The following is a 21,465-nucleotide window of genomic DNA, read 5'->3' as shown; positions in this document are numbered from 1 at the left end:
CTGTAGTTTGCCTAACAAGAGCCGCAAAACATTTTTTTCGTCCAACCAATTAATGAAAGATTACATGGAACCTGCATTCCCTTCCTTTGAAAAAGAGGCTCCATAGACTGAAGATCTGCAGAATCACAGATTTCATTCATTTAGTTGTTTCACAGAATAAGGCCTGTGTTTAAGCTTGATTCCTTACAGGAAATTAAGTCATTAAACAAGACAACACAAGGCATCTGATCTGCCCCACGGAGAGGTCCTGGCAGAAGTAGAACTCTACTCTCAGTTTTCATTGACAAGTACTTTCATAGACAATAGGTCATTTTAGAGCCAAGTCCATAGAGTAGGGTCTTCACTTACACTTTTGCAGTGAACAGGTATTCAGGTATTCTGCACACTAAATGTCAAGGATTCGATCCATTTGCATTGGTAGAGCAATAAATAAAGTGAACAAATACAATTCTTTCAAAATTATTTACAAAAAAAAAAAAAAGAGAGAGATGGAAATGGACAACAGATCCAACAAACAGAAAAAACACAATGACCAACAGGTAGAGTTCTGTTGAGTGCTTCCAACGCAGCTTTTTTTTAAAGAAAGGAAAAGAACAAGGAAACACATTTTACAGAGACTACCTTTAATCTGAACATGGCTGATTTCATCACCCCCAAATTCATCTCCATAAAGATGAACAGTTGGTGATGTGATCACACAAATGTGATTAGTTACAATAAATTAGTAATGCAATCGAGATGGAATTTCTGTGAATATAACACATCTGAAGATGACCCAAGATGGGTTCTCTTAAAGCTCAGTCAACTCCAAAGTTCAGACTTGGCTCATGTCAATCATCTGCAAATAGGTATAAGTGCTCAAATATATATTTTAAGAAGAGACTTTTAAAGAAGCCTGTCAGCCAGCACTGCAGAATGATCTTTTTTCACAATTAAGGTGCAGTTCTGAACACATTCTTAAGGATATGAGTAGAGAATGTCAAATTTGTAGTAGGTGGGGCAAACATTCTAGCAGTTCCTCATCATTACAGCAGAGAGCACAGGGAACACTTATTACCCAACGAAAACCACCCCCTTCTACCATGAGCTCTACACTACAAACACTGGGGTAGACTTTGGCATGGCTTTCACCACCAGTCCATGCTGTTTTACAATCAGTGCCTCATAGGTAAAGAAACAGTAAAAGATGAGATTGGACTATGGTAGTTTTTAACGTTTTAAATCAAATGTTACTTTTTTTTCTCTTTTTTAATTTCAGTTCTTCCTGGGTTTCCTCTTTGGTGCGCCCTGGCGGGCTGCTGGGCAGTGCAGCTCTCTAGCGCCCTCAGGCTGTGCAGGAGAGGGCGATCTGCTGCACCTTGCCCAGCTCAGAGAGCAGTTCTTTGATGCGGTGCTTGAGCTGAGGGAGGCGTGTCAGAGGCTCCGGGGGCTCCAGCTCACCTGTGTAGTCCAGACAGCTCTCCAGCACTGTAGGGGAGGAAAACAGGGTTTAAAGCACAAATATACTCTTACACACACACACACGCACGCACGCACAGGTGTGTGCAAATACATTGAAATTCTTCAATTAATACATACAGGAAACATTTGTGAGCATAATCAATACACACCCACCACAGTTGAGATGCACTGAGAACAAGGGCATTAGACCTGCAGACCTTAATTACACAGACACTCACTCTAAAACTCCACTAACAGTAAATAACAGCACACACATATTGAGTGCATGGTAGTGTACAGATCTAAATGAGCTACATAACTCGAAGGCAGAGGTAAGCAACCCCAGATTTATACTGCACAACATAGCAGAGCTCACTGCATCCAAGCCTGACTAATTAAAGATTTGCAAGACTTCTGTCAGTGTTTTGTCTGGCCTTAATTACAAGCTGACAGCAGTGTTAACCCAACCTGTACTAATGCAGCGCTCAAGCAAAGAGCTGTCTATAGTGAAACGCCTTGTGCTTACTGGATATCCACCTCCCATACGACTTAGGGCTGGCTTTAAAAGCCTGTTCTCCATCAGTCTGAAACATGTCTGCCTGTGATTTGGGGTTGCTAGGGGAGTGCCTCTGAATATGTCAAGTGTGACTGCTGGATTTGACGTCTTGATTGATGGAATGATCACGGTCCTACTTACAACACCCTGACTTACTGACACACTTGCTTTATCGAATCCAGTCTGTAAAGTGTCCTTAGGAGAATGATCCAAGGTAAAAGTCTAAATGTGAACAGAATTGGCCAGACTCACCGTCCAGTTCCCTCTCGATGAAGTCCATGCGGTGGCACACCTGGTCCTGCACAGACTCGATGTGGTCCAGCAGGTTGGCCTGCCACTGCTGCTGTTGGGCGCTGCTGCTACGGCTGGTGGTGACGGTGGTGCTGCGGACGCTGGGGTACTCCTCCTCCTCCTCTTCCTCTTTTTTCACCTTCACCTCAGGACTCCACCGCATGTAATCAGATTCCTAAAACAGCACACATGTACACACAGACCGACATGTGCACACACCCACAGAGGGAGAAGCAGAGCTTACATTCAAGTCATGTCATTTAAAAGTCCATTTTACAGAAGGCCGCAGTAGTAAAGAGTATATATACAGCCGCGGAAAAAATTAAGAGACCACTTCAAAATTATCAGTTTCTCTGGTTTTACTATTTATTGGTATGTGTTAAAGTAAAATGTACATTTTAGTTTTATTCTATAACCTACTGGCAACATTCCTACCAAATTTCAAATAAAAATATTGTCATTTAGATCATTTATTTGCAGAAAAATGACAATTGGTCAAAATAGCAAAAAAGATGCAGTGTCTTCAGATCTCGAATAATGCAAAGAAAACAAGCTCATATTCATTTTTAAACTACACAATACTAATGCTTTAACTTAGGAAGAGTTCAGAAATCAATATTTGGTGGAATAACCTTGATTTAAAATCACAACTTTCATGTGTCTTGGCATGCTCTCCACCAGTCTTTCACATTGCCGTTGGGTGACTTTATGCTACTCCTGGCGCAAGAATTCAAGCAGCTCGGCTTCTTTTCATGGCTTGTGACCATCCATCTTCCTCTTGATCACATTTCAGAGTTTTTTTTTATGGGATTCAGGTCTTCTCTGATGAGTCCAATTTCACAGTAGGTGCAAGACTCTGTGGCTTGTAGGCCTCTCCAGGTCTCCGTCTAACCATCAGATGACCATGTGTTGGGCAAAGCTGAAAATTGGACTCATCAGAGAAGACGAACTAGGAGACCCTCCAGTCCGCTTTGGTTCAATCCTTATGGTCTTTTACAAACCTCAGCCAGGCAAAGTACAACGTTGTCCCGGAAGAAAAACTTGCTTCATTTTGCTCTGACAATGTTCCCCAACTCTGAGAAGTGTTTTTTCCAGCAGGGCAATGCTCCATGCCACACAGCCAGGCCAGTAAAGGTGTGGATGGAGTATCACCAGATCAGGACCCTGTCATGGCCAGCCCAATTTCGAGACCTGAATCCCATAAAAAAAACTCTGAAATGTGATCAAGAGGAAGATGGATGGTCACAAGCCATGAACAGAAGCCGAGCTGCTTGAATTCTTGCGCCAGGAGTAGCATAAAGTCACCCAACGGCAATGTGAAAGACTGGTGGAGAGCATGCCAAGACACATGAAAGTTGTGATTTTAAATCAAGGTTATTCCACCAAATATTGATTTCTGAACTCTTCCTAAGTTAAAGCATTAGTATTGTGTAGTTTAAAAATGAATATGAGCTTGTTTTCTTTGCATTATTCGAGATCTGAAGACACTGCATCTTTTTTGCTATTTTGACCAATTGTCATTTTTCTGCAAATAAATGATCTAAATGACAATATTTTTATTTGAAATTTGGTAGGAATGTTGCCAGTAGGTTATAGAATAAAACTAAGATGTACATTTTACTTTAACACATACCAATAAATAGTAAAACCAGAGAAACTGATAATTTTGAAGTGGTCTCTTAATTTTTTCCGCGGCTGTATATGCCCTGTCCATACTTGCCTGGTCTGCATACTGCTTGGCGCTGGGTCTCTGTGGGTCACAGGCGTGCAGGTCCCCATCCATGTAGGAGCCGCCTCTCTTCTCCACCACCAGCGCCCGCGGCTTCTGGTAGCAGTGCTCGCTGCTGATGTACGAGATGAAGGCGTCCTGGAATGGCGAGGGGAGCGGGGACGAAGATGACGACGAGGCTGAAGATGACATGGACGACGAAGACGAGGTCGACTGAGCTCGGTGCTGTGCCTCTTTCCCCTGGCCTCCGTTAGCAACCAGGCTGGCCAAACCATCGTCTGAGCCCAGCTCCTCCTTCTTGATGGGCTTGTCTGCTGGCCTCCACGGCTGGCACCACAGATGGAGGTCCGGGTGGGTCTGATTCCTGTGTGAGAGGGACAGACGGCATCGCTGAGTGTCTAAAATCAAAGATCCCTAAATCCCTAAAAATCAAACTGTATCTGTACACCCGTACAAACCTGCTGAAACAGGAGTATCCTACCCTTCTATGAGAGAGCTACCCTTACATTACACTTGGCTCATGAAGCACACATACGATAGGCTACTGAAGACATAAACTGCGTAAGGGCATAGAGGAGTAAAAGGACTAGTACCAAGAGCGTGCTTGTTTGGATTAATTGGTTTCTCAGTCCTGAGCGAAGGAGGGGAAAAACAGATAGAAACTCATGTCTCAGGAAGAGTATATTTAGAACACTTCATCATCGTCTTAAGTGTGCAAAGTATTAAAAATAGTGAGGAGGCTTGAAGTCACTGTATCGGTCCTATGTTTAGAAATCCTTTGGTGACCAAATGCTTGTCTGTTATCTATTTAAGAACTATGCTAGACTTGCACTTATGAGGTTTCATTCAGTTACATTTACCGTCCATTATGGAATGTATAGTGTACTACTGTACATGCAGCAATGTTTTCTTGACGGGCAGTTTTCACCCCTCAAAAAAACATCCTAGAAATGTCTCTTGGGGAAACAGATAAACATTTCTCTTAAAGCAGTGTTTCCCCTAACTGGGGTACCCAAAGGGACGTAGGGGGTACGCGGAGGGAAACAAATTATTTGCATTTTCAAAGTGAAACAGCCCATTACATTTTCAAACTGACCTATAAATACACATGACATCTTAAATAGTCTGAATAGCGGATAAGTAAGGGATAATGTATTGTCCGGAGGTCATTCTCCAAAAATAATTCCCGCCGGGGCAAACAACACCCCGACGCGCAGCGGAGGGTGTTGTTTCGTCCTGAAGGGAATTATTTGATGACCGACGTCTTGCCAAAAACGATAGAAGACATTCCTCCAACATACCTCTTTTTAATGATTTAGTTGCCGTTTCATGAGTCCCGTTTAGAAATAAATAGTTCTTCAAGTAAATAGAACTTTGAAGTTTCAGGTGTTGCATAGCAACCCATTACTTGCTGACTTCAAATTACTGTCTACTGTTGCGTTAAAATGACTGGACTTCTGGCGGAATGATATGAAAGATGTGAATTAGAAGTACAAAACCCGTTGCCAATGACAGCGGTCATTATCTTTTCGCAGCGGTATGTTAGCAGGAATTAAGTAAGGGATAACGGCCGACGAGCTGTCCAGTTCTACGAAGTTAATGGACGCTGCGGGGCAAAGAACACCACGACGCGGAGCGGAGTGGTGTTGGTCCGCAGAAGTCCATTAACTTCGTAGAACTGGACAGCTCGGAGGCCGTTATCCCGCTTATCTCCCGTTTACAACATCCAAAAATGTTTTTATTATTATTATTATTATTATTATTTAGAATTGCCTTTATCTTTAGGAAATGTAATATGCATAATAACCTGATGAATTCTTGATTTGAAGCCTAGTGCTCCCGTTAGAGAAAGTAGTGAGAAAGTAGTGCGTGGAACTGGACCTTTAGTTTCCCCGGGCGTTGCTGCAAAGTGACACTCATGAGCTCACCTCTGTAAGTAAACGGACACACGGACACAGGTATTGTTCATAAGGTTTTACTATTTACAGTTGAACTCCACGTTTCCGTTGATGGTGAAGTTGGACAGAGCAACAGGGAGGTCAAGTTTAGTAATTTTGGTCGAAGGCTCACAATCGAGCCGGCTAGTTAGCCGTGAGCTACCATCTGTTTCAATGGGTTTTTTTTCTAAGCGCTAACAGCCGCCTACAAATAATATTAGAGACTTTCAGTTAAGAATTACAATATTCTACAACATTCGTGTAGAACATAAACAACTAACCGAGTCAATTTAGACATATAAAAAGTCGTGTAGACAGCTTAATTGACATAAAACATTGCCCACTAACTTGTCCCAACACGCCGCCATCTTGGTTCAAATTATCCTAGCTGTCAAAAAATAAACGTTACGTTGGTTGTCAATGGTAACCATTCAAGAGCATTGATATGGAACGGCGATTTAACGTTTCTACTGGAACTACGTCCAAGGTGTCCGGTTATACGAACTTAATGTACACCCCATTAGCCAATCAGAAAACAGTATTTCGTTCCAGAGGGAGATAATGTGACCTATGACGTAGGGATGGCCCATTCAAATCAACGGTACTTTTTGGAACATTCTGAAGAGCCGTATAATAAAGAAATGTAATGATGACATTGTTATTTCATTTTAATCTGAGTGCTTAACCTGTTTTGCTGAAGCATACCACCTGTTTGTACTGATAGTCATACATACTGTTCCCCTTTCAAGGACATTGAGAACACTTCTGTAGCAATATGACACAGACATACCAACATCCTAGGCAAATAACGCCCTTTGTCTGCTAATGAAACATGTTTCTTGTACTCATATAAAAGCTGGCTGCATAGCTGGAGATTGAATGTCTGAAATAGTATGTAACTGTAAAAAGTCTAAAACACAGTCTAAAAGCAACGGCCCAGGGCTTGGCAGTCCTGGTCTCTCTCTTGACGTTCAAGGACGTTTTTTACTGTCAGGAGTAGTTGTTGCTAGCATAACCCTCTGTGAAGTGAGTTCACTGAAGTGAGTTTACAGAAACAGCCATCATGCGATTTCAGCTTGATGAGTGTTTACTGGCCAGGGTCTCCATGTGCTATTGGCCAGCAGGTGGCGCTGTACTCACTGTAGGACGCTGATCTTGAGCTGCAGGCCGTTGAGCACCTCCAGCACCTGCTGCACATCTCCCAGGAGCTGGTGTGTGGCGGTGATCTTGCGGGCGTTCTGGTGCGAGTAGTTCTCCTTCAGAAAGGACAGGCCGTACATGTGGCCACTGCTCAGCCACTCGCGGTCATACCAGTACCGCAGGCTCTGCCTCTGGCCTGCACACACACACACACACACACACACACACAAGTTTAAATGGAAACACATAGATAGAGAGAAAACAAAAGGGCGAGAGAAATAAAGACAACCTCCAGTTTACCTAAAAACAAACCAATAATACAAATTTTAAAAAACCCTCAAAAACTACCATGTAATCCCAGTTAGTGATTTGTGAAGGCCACGAACACAGAAGAATACAATATGTTTTGAACATTATCCATAGTGAGAAACTGCAAAGTGTAATTCCCTCTAATATGTAACTCAAGGCGGATTAATATGAAACCGGCTTAGTTGTAGATTAAGCCTCTGCAAAGCCTGGATTTCTCCATCAGTCTGTGCAGGGAGAAGCCTGTTGTGTGCTGTTGAGCCTGGCCTGGGAGTGCCTTCTCATGGAGTGCCTCACCTGGGGGGTCTCTGCAGATATAGCAGGTGTATTTCTCTGGGACGTTGTCCTCCAGGAGGCCCATGCAGGTGCCATGCTGCCAGCACAGACACTCCTCACACTGGGCAGTGAAGGGGGAATGATGGAGAAGAAGAGAAGGCATCAGTTTCCCATAAACGTAAGTGCACAGACACACAGACGCACACACACACGCACACGCACACGCACACAGACACTTCCCTTGCCGGCATACTTACAGAAAAAATGCAGGGGTACTAGTCGTATCATCATATACATAAACACACAAATATATAAATAAATAACATAGGGCCTTATTACCATCACTTGGTACGTCAGAACGGAACGTCACCATTAGTACAGTACAACACATACTGATTTACAAACACACATAGCTCATTACAAGAACAGACAAGTGGGTTCAGCTTCAGTACAGTGAGTATAGAACAGAGTTCAGAACACTTCATGATACTAATTAAAGCCTGGACAACCATGGTGGCTGGCCTGGGTCAGTAACATCACATAAATCTTCTGGAAATGCCTGGACCTGACTTTACGATCTACTCTAGGCAAAGTTATTATTAATTTCAACTATAAGGACACAGCCATTAAAGGACTTGAAGGGTGGGATGAATTAACAGTTAGATGTTGTGAAAGTAGTGAAACTCTTTCGGTCTTCACCTGGATCATGAAATCATTGTCCTCCTCCGCCTCACACACGCAGCGCACAATCTCCGAGCCTCGTGTTCCTGTTACCGTGGAGTCGTCACTCAGGAAGGGGTCTGTGACGCCACAATGCGCCTCCACCTCTTCCTCGCTCCACCCGCAGCTGTCCGTGGACCAATCGGTCGCGTAGTCCTCATCTATAGAGAGCAGAGATTGGAGGAGACCAAAATCACTTTGACCAGTCATGACTGACTGACTAACTGACTAATCACAAACCAAAGGTTGGAATCTAAGAGCATGGCAATGGGACCTCGTGTCTAAGGGTCTAGTCTAGCTCACGACCTTGCACTCATGACGACTCGTACACAAATGGAAAGCTAAACGGGGAGAAACGCACAGGACGCTGTGAGGAAGCTAGGGCCCAACACCATGGAGACAAGACCAGTTCTCGTGAATATCATGCCATGTTTGTCTTATCTCATTGAGAGACAGCTGTGGTCCATCACCAGTCTTAGTTTTGTCAAAACTTTAAGGGCAGTGATGTTTGAGAACAGGTCTATGTCTGAATGATGGCAAGCCTGGAAAGAGAAAGATGTCAGTAATACAAAGGCACACACACAAGCACACACACAAACACACACGCAAACTCAGGTACCCACCATCTACATGACGTGGCTGTGTGTGGAAGTGTCCTGGCCTGCTGCCGTAGGCCTCAGGCTTGTGATTGAGTGAGGGGGGGAATTTGTGGGGGAAACCCAATTTGGAGAAGTGATGCTGGAATACTGAGATGTCAATATTCTCCTCACTACCTCTGTATTCTGGCCACAAAAGCGGGGCGAGTGGAAGGGGGGGGGGAGAAAGCAGACGCAAAGCAACAAATTACTCATTAAACTACGAGAACGCAAAATCAGAGAGTTCATATTTTTGCAACCATGACATTCAGCGAAAACAAACAAAACCCTCAGCAGCCCAATGAGGCGTAAAGAGGTATGGGTGCAGCGCTTCTGAAATCCACCCAGGGGAGGGGAGGGGAGGGGAGGAGTGCAGTCCTGCTAGGGCTGCCTGACTCCTGGTCAACCCACGCCGAACACCAATGCCCACAGATCACAAACAGCTCAAGGCATTTCTGAACACCAGTATGTAACTAAGCCCAGGTCAAGGTATGGTAAGGCAAACTCTTGAAAACATAGCATCCTTTGCAAACCATCTCTAAATTGTCCGTTATTTCAAGATAGTTGAAATCAAGTCAAGGTAGTTGTTGTGTAATGGTGCATTGACTTAGATGATAGCCGTGGATTTGCAATATCTTCAATAAAAGAAAACATCACTCTCCAAAGTGTCTCCATGATAACGAGAGAAGAATGTGAACTGTGTATATCTGCAATGTCCAACTGAAAACTAAACACTGACTGAAAACCTTTTTGTAAATATGAAGCATAGAGCTTAGCGTAGTCCCTGCAGAATGTTTTTTTAATCAGGCCTTGAAAACAACTTGAGCATCATCCTTGCATCTCGCTCTCTCTACCACTACCCCTGCGTTTTATACAAAATAGCAGTCTTTGTGGGAAAGTTGAGTTTTAAGCTGTAAATCTGCAGTTGCTACAGTCCCTAGACTACCGTCCCCAGTAGTCAGAGAAACTGTATCAGACAGGAAACAAAAAGATGCTATGGCTGAGACTCAGAGCCAAAAATAGCTGCAGTGCCGACTGTGAATCTGGCCCTAGGCCGTTTGTACCAGGCAGCTTTCTTGTTTTCTTACCAGACTTTGACTTCTTCTTTTTCTTCTTCTTCAGTTTAATGCGGAGGAAATCCTTGGGTTTCTTGTCTTTCGTCTTCTCTCGATCCTTAAGGCATACTGCTCAGAGTAATGTTTTTTTTCAGGGATTAGAAGAGTTCAGATCTCCACAAGATGAAATGATTGTTCTTTGGTTTGATGATGCCAGTCTGTCAAATGGATAAAGTCTAGCACAACTCAGGAGAGCAGAACTTTCTACAACTATTCTATATAAAAAGACAGAGCCATGCTACTCAGCTTCTGCTATAGAAGTCGGAGTAGCAATTTTAGGTTTTATATAGTTTTACTTCTGTGTCTTTAAAAGGCACCCAGTGCAACTTTCGAGGCTTAAAAATAAACATTCAATTTCTAGTCTTTTGTACACGTAGTAAGTTTCAATAACTCCATACCATTACATAACGACATTCAAGGAGCAAAGATGAGACGTCGTTGTGTGGTGAGAACTATTGAGAACGATTGATAGAAAATCGTAAACAACAACAAAAATCGCCACCATTTTTTCCCCAAATCTTTATTTATTGGTGCCACCAATAAATAAAGCAGGATTCCAGTCAATGGAAAAATGGCCTCTCCCCACCGGCGATTGTCGTTGTGTACGATTTTCTATCAGTTCTCACCACACAACGACGTCTCATCTTTGCTCCTTGAATGTCGATATGTAATGGTATGGAGTTATTGAAACTTACTACGTGTAAAAAAGACTAGAAATTGAATGTTTATTTTTCGAGTCTCAAGCCTATAAAGATGCACTGGGTGCCTTTAAAGGATTGTCCAGTGATTCTCAAGGAAGGTAGTCATTTTGAAACTCGATAAAAGCTTGCTAAAAGATACAAAATATTATATTAAGTGTTATCAGGTAGAATTACTGATTATACTTTTATCTTAGATACTGAACCATTAATTCGCATAGATACTGAACCATTAATTCGCATAAACACACACCCCGCCCCCCCATACATACACACACACACACATCTACCTATGTCTATAGGGCTCCTGTCCCTGTCTCGGTCCAAGTTGGTGTGGGCATTCCTCTCCAGCTGGTTCTCCTTGCTCTTCTCCTTCAGTGAAGGCCTCTGATGATGATGATGCTGCTGCTGCTGCTGCTGCTGCTGCTGCTGCTGCAGCTGGAGCTGAATGTCCACAGTAGGGGGCGCTGATGTGCGTCTTTTCTCCCCCAGCAGCACCCCAGCCTTGGCATCTGATCTGGGAGATGTGGGGGGCCGACTGGGACTGTGCTGACAAGAGTCTACATACACACACACACAAGCACACGCACACACACACACACACACACACAGTCATGTAACATAGACCTTCACCATTCACACTTTCTACCCTTCCGCTTCTGATGATATCAATACTATTCATTCATCATTGAGGAAGCCAGCAGCTTTTCATGGTATACTATTCAAATCCTAAGGGGTGTGTGTGTGTGTGTGAGTGTGTGTGTGTGTAGATCTGCATGTGTCTTTAGCATCCTTTTTCATGCCTTCACATGCCTGCAAAGATGTCTCCTGGTACTCACGCATTGATGCAGAGATGGTGCGCCTCCTTTTGGGGCTGTCCCGCGGGGCGGGGGCCACCTGCTTCTCCCCGGACGGCTTGGGGCCCCCCGTGCTGGGGCTGAGCTCGCCCTCCAGGGGCTTCTCCTCACCGTGGTAGTACTTCATGTGGTAGTGCAGCAGCTTGGCCTTCCGGAAGGACTTGGTGCAGCCCGGCGCGCTGCACTTAAAGGCGTTGTGGTCCAGGTTGATGGAGAGAACAGGGGGCGGCTGGTTCTTCACCACCCTGTACACTGAGAAAGCAGACAGACAGAAAGACGGGTCGAGAATAAGAAAGAGCACTAAACCACTTCATTTCTTCCTCGTCCTTGCACAGCACAGATGGGGGCTTTAAACAGGGATGTACTCACATGGCTCTCTGCTAAATCTGTTGGGATTGTGGAAGCCCTGCTTCCTTATAGCTGTGAGAGAGAAAAACAAAGACACCAAGTCAGTAAAAAGACATGCCTTCATCAGATAACGACAATCAATAATTACACAAACAGATATTCTTAATTAAAAAACAAGAACTGTTATTATATTCCACAATCTTTTCACTGGGCATCCAAACTATGTGGATGGCACCTGATTTTAAATCTAATTTGTGGGGGTTTTATAGGCTGCCAGATTTTTACAGCTGTTTAGGTTTCCAATATACAGATATGACCGTTTGATGGGCATGATATTCACAATCAGTACAGTGCATATAGTGCATAGAATAGTTCATAAAACAAATAGATACATTCAACTTCAAAAGAGCTATTGCATAATCACAAAGTAGGTTAAACACAAATTCCACGAGGACTCTCGGTCAGCATAAAATAACAATTGTTGTTACACTCTTCAACCAGCAGAGGGGACTGCTGCACATTTTGTCCATTCTTTAATCAGGTTTCTCACAAATCTCTCTCACTTTACACCCTTAAATGAAAGGGTGAGTAACTAATCCTAGACCAGTTCTTGATTATGTTTCCCACAGGTACAGCATTTTGGGTCCAGAAAGTAAAAGACCTTGCACGTTGTTGTCCCCCAATGAATAAGCGGCACACACAACGTCTTGCGCTAACTAACAGATTCAGATGGTCGACTCAAAAAATATTAGGGAGCATTTCCTGAACCTGCATTTTTCATCTGTGATTAACCATGTGCAATTCAGCACGTGGCCAGTATACATTTTTTTATGTGACATACGTTTAACAGGTGGGACAACATGGGCTGTCACAGGCGGTGTGGCCACTTCTGACTGGCCCTCGGCCTTCTGAACCTCTGTGTTATTGGACAGCTGAGCGGAGGCCACTATGGGTGACACAGACACTGGTGCGATTATATTTGGATTGGACGTCTCAGTATGGGGAGTAATTCCATTGTGTAGACCATGTTCTAGAAAATAAACACAAAGTAGAGCGCATGTTACAATGACATGCAGTCATCAAAGGCTGACCTTCAAAATTGAGAAATTATACTCATTGGTTGGGAAAAAGACACTGATTGAAAGGAATTAAGAACATACCTGAATGGTTGTCAGCTTTGCTTTTTTTCGAGGGGGAAGCTTGTTCCACGGACACTCTCCTCTTCCTAAGCACAGACACATTCCCATCCTCCTTCCCTGACCATGATTCTAAGAAGCACAGACACTAGCTTCAGATATGATGGGAAACACCTACATGTACTGATCATATTGTTGTGCACTGACAGTATAGCTGACTAGCATTATTTAACTGCCATGTACTTTCTATAGGCCCTAATGCCTGATATACAGTAGCAGCATCTCCTGTGTGTGTGTCTCTGTGTGTGTGTGTGTGTGTGTGTGTGTGTATGCTCTGATACACTCACCTTCCGTCCCTTGTTCTCTTGTCTTCTCGTGGTGTCCCTCTTCCTTCAGCTCCATTCCTCCATCTCTAATGTCTCCTCCATGACTGGACGCCTCAACTGAGTCAGTCTTCTGGTCTGGCACCTCCTGGTCCGTCTCTCTGTTGATCTTCATGTCTTCATTTCCAATAGGTAAGCCAGTTTTGCCCTCACTGCTCTCCTTCTCCATTTCCATCTGTGGCTTCTCCTCGTCCCTCAGAGCTATGGAGGAGAGCTGTACCCCGTCACACATGTCTTCCTCCCGCTCTTCTTGGTGCCAGTGTGCGTGGGGTCCTTCCTCCTGCTGCTCCTCGTCCTCCTCCTCCTCCTCGTCTGTATTGCTCTCTCCATCCTGATCAGATGAGCTGGGTCTGTTCTTCTTCCCCTTCGGGGCCCTGTTCTCCGGGGGCTTCCTCTCCCTCCCATTCTGGGTCTTTCCGTCTACTGACCTGTCTCGGTTTCTGTCCATCACCCGTGGTTTCCCCTTGTATCTACCCTTTTTTCGGGAGAAAAAAAGAGAAGAAACTCTAAATAAAAACACTACAGAACACCGTTCCCATACAACACACACATCATATCTACAAAGGGTAGCTGAGCAGACACTATTGTGCAACTTACTGATGGGATGAAGGGCTTGACGTGGATTCCTTTCACTGTCTGTACAACGTTGTCATAAAATCTTACAGTGTAGGATGCTAAGGGATATAGATTTTAAGAATAATTATGAAACTGCATTTAACCATAATTTTAAAATTAAAAAAAGAAAAAAAAAATGCAAATATAGTTAATCTTGTAATATACTGCAGTTTTTTTTTTTAAATAACCACACACACACACACACCATCTTTGTTGACAGCCAAGACAGTTGCAGGGTAGAAACGACAATCTGACCAACTGGCCAACACTTTGTCATTCACACGAAAGCCCTGGAAAAATCAAAACAGCCCAGTATTAGATCGTAGAACTAGTCAAGGTTTGTGCACCTATATCCTGCTACTGGTGACCATTAAACCACAACCACAATGTTACACAAAGCTGTCACACAGGGTCTCAACAATGACAGTAGTAATACATTTATGAAAGTCATTCCCAAAGGGTGAATCCTGTTTTCAGACAAAATTGGTTACGTGTCTGATTTAAAAACAGAGAATAAAACGTACATGATCATACTTTCACATCTGTCATATAACACCGTTTATTATTATTATTATTGTCTTGAACCTTGCTTTACCGAGAACACAGGATTCCTGAGAGGCAGGGTGCTCTTCTCCATTTATGTGGGGAAAGAATACAATATGGAGAAAAAACACCTGCCTCTAAACAAATGGTATGAGAGGAGGGAAGCTGATTGGGTTTGGCTCTCACAAGGGTGGGGCCTTCGTCCTGCAGTCCCTCCCGCCTCAGCTGGATGCGCTCCACCGGCCGCAGGTACGGGCTGGCCCACTCGAACCACTCGTCATAGCGGTGGCTCCACTGCCGGTAGTGAATCAGAACCTTCTCATCGTCGTAGTCAATCTTCTCAATGTTAGCAGAGTACCTGCCAGAGGGACATAAGGAGATAGATGCTATTTGGGGCTCTGAACGCCATACCTAGAATGCAAAAAAAGTTTGGAAACGCTATTTCGGTTGATAGGGAATACCACCAGAAGAATATTGCAGGGGATTTTGGCCAAAAAAAATTGGGCAGCTACCCACACTGTTAGCAGTGTTGCTCATTCCATGAATGCACGATCCTTACATGTTGCACCTCGTTGTAAAGGTGACTAATCAGGCTTTCCACCGATATAAAATATAACACAAATTGGTATTATCAAAGTAACACTTTGCAACAATTTGACACTTTTTGAGATATTTATATTTATAGGCAACTAGTTTTGGTACCATACTCAAATTATTTTTTATAGCATATGGTCATGTGAAGGACAGATAAACACCTGTGTCTTCCCCACTAGCCTTCCAGGATATGCTCTGTGTTTTTGTATAAAGGGTTGGTACACCCTGCATAAAATGGAAGAAAAGCTTTCTCACGCATGACTTTGCCAGCTAAACTGCCAAGAGACACCAGCGAGCGTGTTCGCAGGGTTCTATCAGTGTCAGCTGGGCTGTTGGTGGGGTTTGCAAGGTTTTAGCATGCCTTTTAAGTAGTTAGCATACTAGTTTTGGAACAGAACTCCGTATTGCTGCTTTAAAGGGGAGGAATAATCGTCTGAAATAACATTTCCAAACTTTTTTTGGGTTTAGATCAGAGCTGGCCAGAATCTGGTGAGAATTTAGGAAATCAGAGCAAGATCAAGTCCAGGTCCAATCTAGACTGTTTATGAAGGTAGGTACACCTCATTCACACAATGCTTCGGTGAACCATCTGGTCAGGCATGATGGCACAAACTCAAACGTATTAAATGGAAACTCAGTGAACGCCGCGTAATCCCGACTGACTGATTTTTCTGATGTGGTATTTCAAACCTCCAACACAAATTCTAACATAGTTATGTATGTATGAGGATGACTCGGCGATGAATCACAGCCTTTTTGCCATCTTCTAAATGGCTTGCCCTGTGACACACTAGCATGGCAGGTGATGGGCATAGGCTCACGTAGTTGCCCCCCACCCACCCACTTTAAAAATTTCAGTGTAGCATTTCAAAAATGGAATCCTGAACTGCTCCAGAGAGATAGGTAGGTTTAGCTACTGGAAGACTCACCAGTTCTTTAGGCTGTCCCTAGCCTCCAGCTGAGCTCCCACCTCAAAGGTGATGCCTCTTCTGTTGGGGGGCGTTTTGTTCATGCTGCTCTCCTCCACCTATATGCAGGGGAGTCAAGGAGACTGTTACCCAGGCAACACAGCTCCAGCAAACACGGATGCCAGGGAAGTCGTTTCCCACAACTGGCACCTTCCATTGCACTGTGCACGTAGTACAGCAGAACAGCAGTAAATCAAATCTGGGCCCGTTTTCACAAAGCCTTTTACCCCTTAATATCTTACCCCTAAGACTACTGCAATGTCGCACTTAATGTTTCTAGCTAAAAGTTTTATTTTAACCTTAAGACGCTTTGTGAATACGGGACCCAAATATATAAACCTCCAGTAACTGAGGTTGCCTTAAAACACGGTCAGGATACCACGATGTCCAGGTTACAATACACTGCATCCGATATTGACAAAACTCGACATGTTAACAGTACCCTTGCGAAGAGAGGCGGGGGACGTTCGCTGTGATGTTGATTAAAACATCAACATCAGAGCTATTCAAGTTGAGTTACCGGTTCTATCCAAAAAAGTGGACTATCATGACAGTGCAACGGCTGTGTCATGTCTGATAGCCGAACACATGGTCCACAACAACGCTGTTAACCTCGTATTAACAAATTTGAAGCCAGCTGAGGTGCATGACATCTTACGTGATCATTTCTTGCCTAGTAAGGCGATTAAACCAATTACCCTACAGGTAGCTCACCAGAAACGAGGCCATTGCGCTCGCTTCTCAGAATGTGTGGGTGGTGGCCGGCTAAATGACTGACTGCTACTCTCGCTTTACTGTTTTAAGCATAGTAGCCGGACAGTGCTGGAGCTCAGAGTAAGCCCAGTGCCGAATCCAAAAACATTCGCGGTGCATAAAGATGCAATCCACTCAGAAATCCAAAACAGATAATCAAACCTATTGAACTCCACTCAATAGCACGTATATTTAATACAAAAGCAATACATGTACATTTCCATTTCATGACCCTACCGGTAGTCTATTATGTAACATAAGCTCCTGACGGTATGTGCACAAGGTTCCAATCTGACATGAGCAAGGATGGATAAAATCAGGAAGAACAAAGGAGAAACAGAAGTCTGTTTAACGGCTGAAAATGTTAAGACAACAATGAAACCATAAGAGCCTACTATAACTGGCGATTGCTTTGTTTTATCCACGCTGTCTTCACCACAAAAACTCACCTTTAGTTGATTTATTGTAGGGCAAGCTGGCCCTTGGTAGAAAAAACACCGGACAACCACGTGTTTTACAGCAAGGGTAACTCCACTTCGCCCACCCCCAGTAGGAAACAATGGCGAAATTGCTCTAACGGAGACTGTCTATTATGCAACCGACCAAAAAGCAAGCTTCCCTGACACGAATATCTAAAAAATAAGTGGATACAAATATATGATATTCATGATATTGTAATAAATGTATCACTATGCTTCCATGAGTTCGTAATAACGAAAGCGTGATAGCTAGTGACGCAAATGGCGCGCAACTAGGATCACTTTTGTTTATGAACTGCAAGGAGGGCGAGACGAGTTCGTCTATGTGCGCATGGGTGGGATATGTCTGACCTAAACCAAGCTATCTATTGACTCCGTTTGTGAAACACAATCAAATTACGCCTGAATACGAATCGCAATGGAAATAGCAAATAGCCCATACTATCCTAAATATATTTTTGTCGATTCAGTCCACGGGATAAAACAAGACATTATTTCTTCTATCACGCATAGCATCCGGCGTGGCATGGTAGTGGTACAATGCTTACTATAGCAACGAAAAACTCAGAACACTGATCCCTTAACTAGCCCTATCGCTAAAGATGTTGTGATGTGATGAAAATGGGTGATGTTAAGTGTATTCGGTGTTAAGTAGGTTAAATATTATTTTGTGTACATGGGGAACCCTTTGTTGTTTTCAGCGATTTAGCTACATGACATATACGGATCCGCCAGAGCCTAACGTTAGACATCTTAAGGGTTATGTTGGCTGGCTCTCAAAATGCTGCTGGTCTGCAGTCACACGGTACAGGAGAATGCAGAGTCCAACTTGTCCGAACTGACCCGGATTTTGGGGGACCTGCAGGCCAAGTTGTCTGGAACCACGGCATTGGTTGTCTGGAACCACGACGACATTCACAAGAAGCATGCAAAAGAAGCAACCAACTCGCCAGAGAAACACATGCTACTAGGCCTTTTCCCCAAATGCAAACGTCAGCGAAAAACAAAATGACATCTAGTCTTAAGGAATGATGGATAGAAAGTGATTGTTAGAAATGATAGATAGATGCTAGCAGAGGAGCGGTGAACCCAATCATAACAATGAGGACCCATGGTTTCTTCGTGCTGCGTAAAATGTAGACAGCGAAAAATATGCATGCAGCTATTTATTACCTTGCAGTTGTATTCGCCTCCAAACGTGATGTGGGCAATGCTGTCTTCTTTTGATATGCGGAACACAACCGCGTTTCCTTAAGCACACACGCAGTTTTCTTGCCCACTTTATTCGAACCACACTACCGGTGTGGTGTGGTGATCAGAGCTGCGTTCATTTGCGCACGCGCACAAATAAACCCTTTTCATTTCACCTGGTTTGGCTGTAAAAATGTCAAGTTTGCTAAAAAGTAATGCGTATTAAGTCAGAAACAATAAAACAAACATAAGGAAATTACTCAGTTTAAACGGAAACTGCTGTTATAGGTTCCCACGCAATTTTAGACATCTTGCAATAAGCTTGCCGTTTTTTGGAATGCTTTTGCTGTCTAGCGCACTTGACATCATTAGTTTCCTACACTCTAACAGGGCCACAGCGTTAAAATGGCAACATAGTCCACATCTCTAGCCATTGTACCCTAGGGCTTAATGTAAAACGATATCTTTAGGTAATTGCCTAGAATAACCTATAGCTGTCTGTCAAATAATGATACAAATTCATTAAGAAAAACTAAATATTGAATTTATCATTTCATATTCAAAACATACTTCTGTAATCTTAATTGGTGCTGCAGTCTAATATGGCATATATACTCATTACTGCCAAATTATGAGTTATAAACATTAAAAAGCCTTCTGGAAGATGGCTGAACAGTCGAACAGTAGGCTACTCAGTTTTCATTCTTCGTGGTAATGAACTAAAGATGTGATGAAGAAAGAAAGGGTTTACTTTCTAAATGGGTTTGTTTGTCCAGGAGAGGGCAGTCAAAGCCCTTAAACACCAGAGACTTCTCGAAGGTTTGTGTTATTTTATTATTTTCGAACAACCATTCCACAAGTCAACAAATAATGCAAACACACATATTGGTAAGGTGGATCAATACTGATTTCAAACAAGCAGTCTCATAACATATCTCACAGAAACATTTACATCACAACAAGAACATCATTTTCATGTTTGTCCCCCCCCCCAAAAAAGCGTGAAAAGACGCCTGCTTTTGGGTTATTAAAAACGAGTGTGTGAACTATTTACAAGGGATTTTTATATTACAAAAGCTACGTATAGCTATACCAGTCATCAACATTCTTTGTGTGCTTCCCATAGTCAATACACACAGACTACCTCTCAGAAATAAAGAACAGTTTACAATGAGCTCAAATGTCACAAAAATCACTAGCACAAAGAAATATTGTGCACATTTATGGGCATAGTTGTTTCAGTCATATCCACACGATAGTACAATAAAATGTACGGTTTGTCCAAAAATGTCGACTGAAATCTGTGGAGGACTACTAAAAATGACCATAACAGATAAGAACACTTAATTTTGAAGACATCCCCAGCGATCAGAATGAATAAGTAGAACCATCAAGGACTGTAAAGTATTTAATAAGTCCCTTCTTCGGAGATTCCTAAAAGCAGTAGTTTATTGCAAAATCTTATTGCTTCCAGTATTTGATTTGATCATCACGGCCCCTGGCCTGTTTCATTAAAAGCTGCTGTTGCACTGTTCACATAAAAATCCGCTTTTTACAACAGAACACAATAAGCACTGACAGATCTTTACATAACAACGAAAAAATGAATAAATGGTGGGAAGAAACATAGCATTTAATCCCTGACGATAACGATTACCATTGTATTTAAAGTGTACATAATACAAATATTTTTTTCCCCCACCTCCTGAAACCATCGCATAGAAATGCAGAAAGACCTGCTTTAGGCCAAAACATTGTCCAGAAACAAAGATTATTTTTACAGCCACTTGTCATTGTATTTGTTGAAATAAATTATTCTGTATCAGTATTCTTTTTTTTTTAGTACGTTTCTGATGTTTCTTCTTCGATGTCCAAACAGACTTATTCAGTAAAGAGAATGGACACAGTGTTCATCATGCACTTGTAAAAATATATATATGTATGTAAATATATATATGTGTGTGTGTGTGTGTGTGAGTGTGTATATATTTATACTGTTTGGTATGGGGATCTGGTGTCAGTAAAGCAGTGTGTGTGTGTGTGTGTGTGTGTGTGTGTGTGTCAGAGGTTGTGTGTATATGATCTACACGATGCCCTCAATGAAGGTGGTGTCCAGGTGCACGATGAGCATGCGCAGGAATGACATCTCCTTGCGCGTGTTCTCGAAGATGATGCGGGGGTCGTCAGACTGGCAGCGCAGGCAGTTGGGGGCCATGACCATGGCCAGGTTATTCACGTCCATCTTAGTCACAGACACATTAGCAGGCTGCGCAAACACCTGTAGGGAGAGGCTGTCAATTAGAACGTGTGTGTGTGTATGGTGACGATCTGACAAAGTGCGTGAGAAGGGACTGAAAAGCGTGACAGCAAATGTGCATGTGTTTCGTGTGCACTCAAGACAGGGAGTAAATGTAGAATGTATAAAGGTGTGTGTATGGATGTGTTTGTATGTATGTAAGTGTGTGTGTATGTTTGTATGTATGTTAGTGTGCGTGTCTGTCTGTCTGTCTGTCTCACCTGCAGGAAGTGGATGAAGTAGCAGAGCACAAGTCTGTTGAGGTCGGGCAGTGAGTGCACCACACCGACGGCTGCCACAGGGTCATCGCAGTTATTCACACACTGCTTATAGAAGTTCATGGGGATGAGAGGTTCCTCCAGTTCACGATACCACAGCTTCATCAGAGAGGCTGTTCACACACACACACACACACACACACACACACACACACACACACACACACACACACACACACAC

General features: G+C 43.2%; 2 protein-coding genes across 2 annotated transcripts in view; both read right to left on the bottom strand.

The window, feature by feature from the left end:
* Positions 1–128: 128 nt before the first annotated feature.
* Positions 129–18,738, bottom strand: LOC308371587 (PHD finger protein 20-like). The gene is made up of 19 exons (XM_080846546.1): positions 18,693–18,738; positions 16,249–16,346; positions 14,861–15,083; positions 14,388–14,472; positions 14,165–14,241; positions 13,532–14,042; positions 13,209–13,316; positions 12,890–13,078; positions 12,070–12,120; positions 11,683–11,952; positions 11,134–11,403; positions 10,119–10,214; positions 9,019–9,177; positions 8,375–8,556; positions 7,697–7,796; positions 7,094–7,289; positions 4,008–4,380; positions 2,249–2,462; positions 129–1,467 (listed from the first exon to the last, which is right to left on the bottom strand). The coding sequence occupies exons 2-19, from the start codon at positions 16,329–16,331 to the stop codon at positions 1,325–1,327; spliced, it is 3,330 nt and encodes a 1,109-aa protein (XP_080702672.1). The 5' UTR covers positions 16,332–16,346; positions 18,693–18,738; the 3' UTR covers positions 129–1,324.
* An 870-nt stretch (positions 18,739–19,608) lies between these two features.
* The window catches only part of arhgap46a (Rho GTPase activating protein 46a), a gene marked incomplete at its 5' end in the record, with an annotated part of 50,816 nt that continues 48,959 nt past the window's right edge, over positions 19,609–21,465 (bottom strand). The window contains 2 exons of the mRNA XM_080846659.1: positions 19,609–20,988; positions 21,228–21,397. Of these exons, the coding sequence (XP_080702785.1) occupies positions 20,794–20,988; positions 21,228–21,397 (365 nt within the window). The 3' untranslated portion in view covers positions 19,609–20,793. The remainder of the gene's footprint in view (positions 20,989–21,227; positions 21,398–21,465) is intronic.

This window comes from Sprattus sprattus (assembly GCF_963457725.1).
Source record: "Sprattus sprattus genome assembly, chromosome: 10".
In the NCBI taxonomy this organism is placed as follows: Eukaryota; Metazoa; Chordata; class Actinopteri; order Clupeiformes; family Clupeidae; genus Sprattus; species Sprattus sprattus.
This window is presented reverse-complemented; position numbering and strand designations above follow the sequence as displayed.

Excerpts from the sequence above, each read along its gene's own strand:
- LOC308371587 (XM_080846546.1), bottom strand. The coding sequence starts at position 16,331 with ATGAACAAAACGCCCCCCAACAGAAGAGGCATCACCTTTGAGGTGGGA. Across the intron at positions 13,079-13,208 it reads CAAAGCTGACAACCATTCAG|AACATGGTCTACACAATGGA; the intron begins GTATGTTCTTAA and ends TTTATTTTCTAG. Across the intron at positions 7,797-8,374 it reads ACAATGATTTCATGATCCAG|TGTGAGGAGTGTCTGTGCTG; the intron begins GTGAAGACCGAA and ends TTCACTGCCCAG.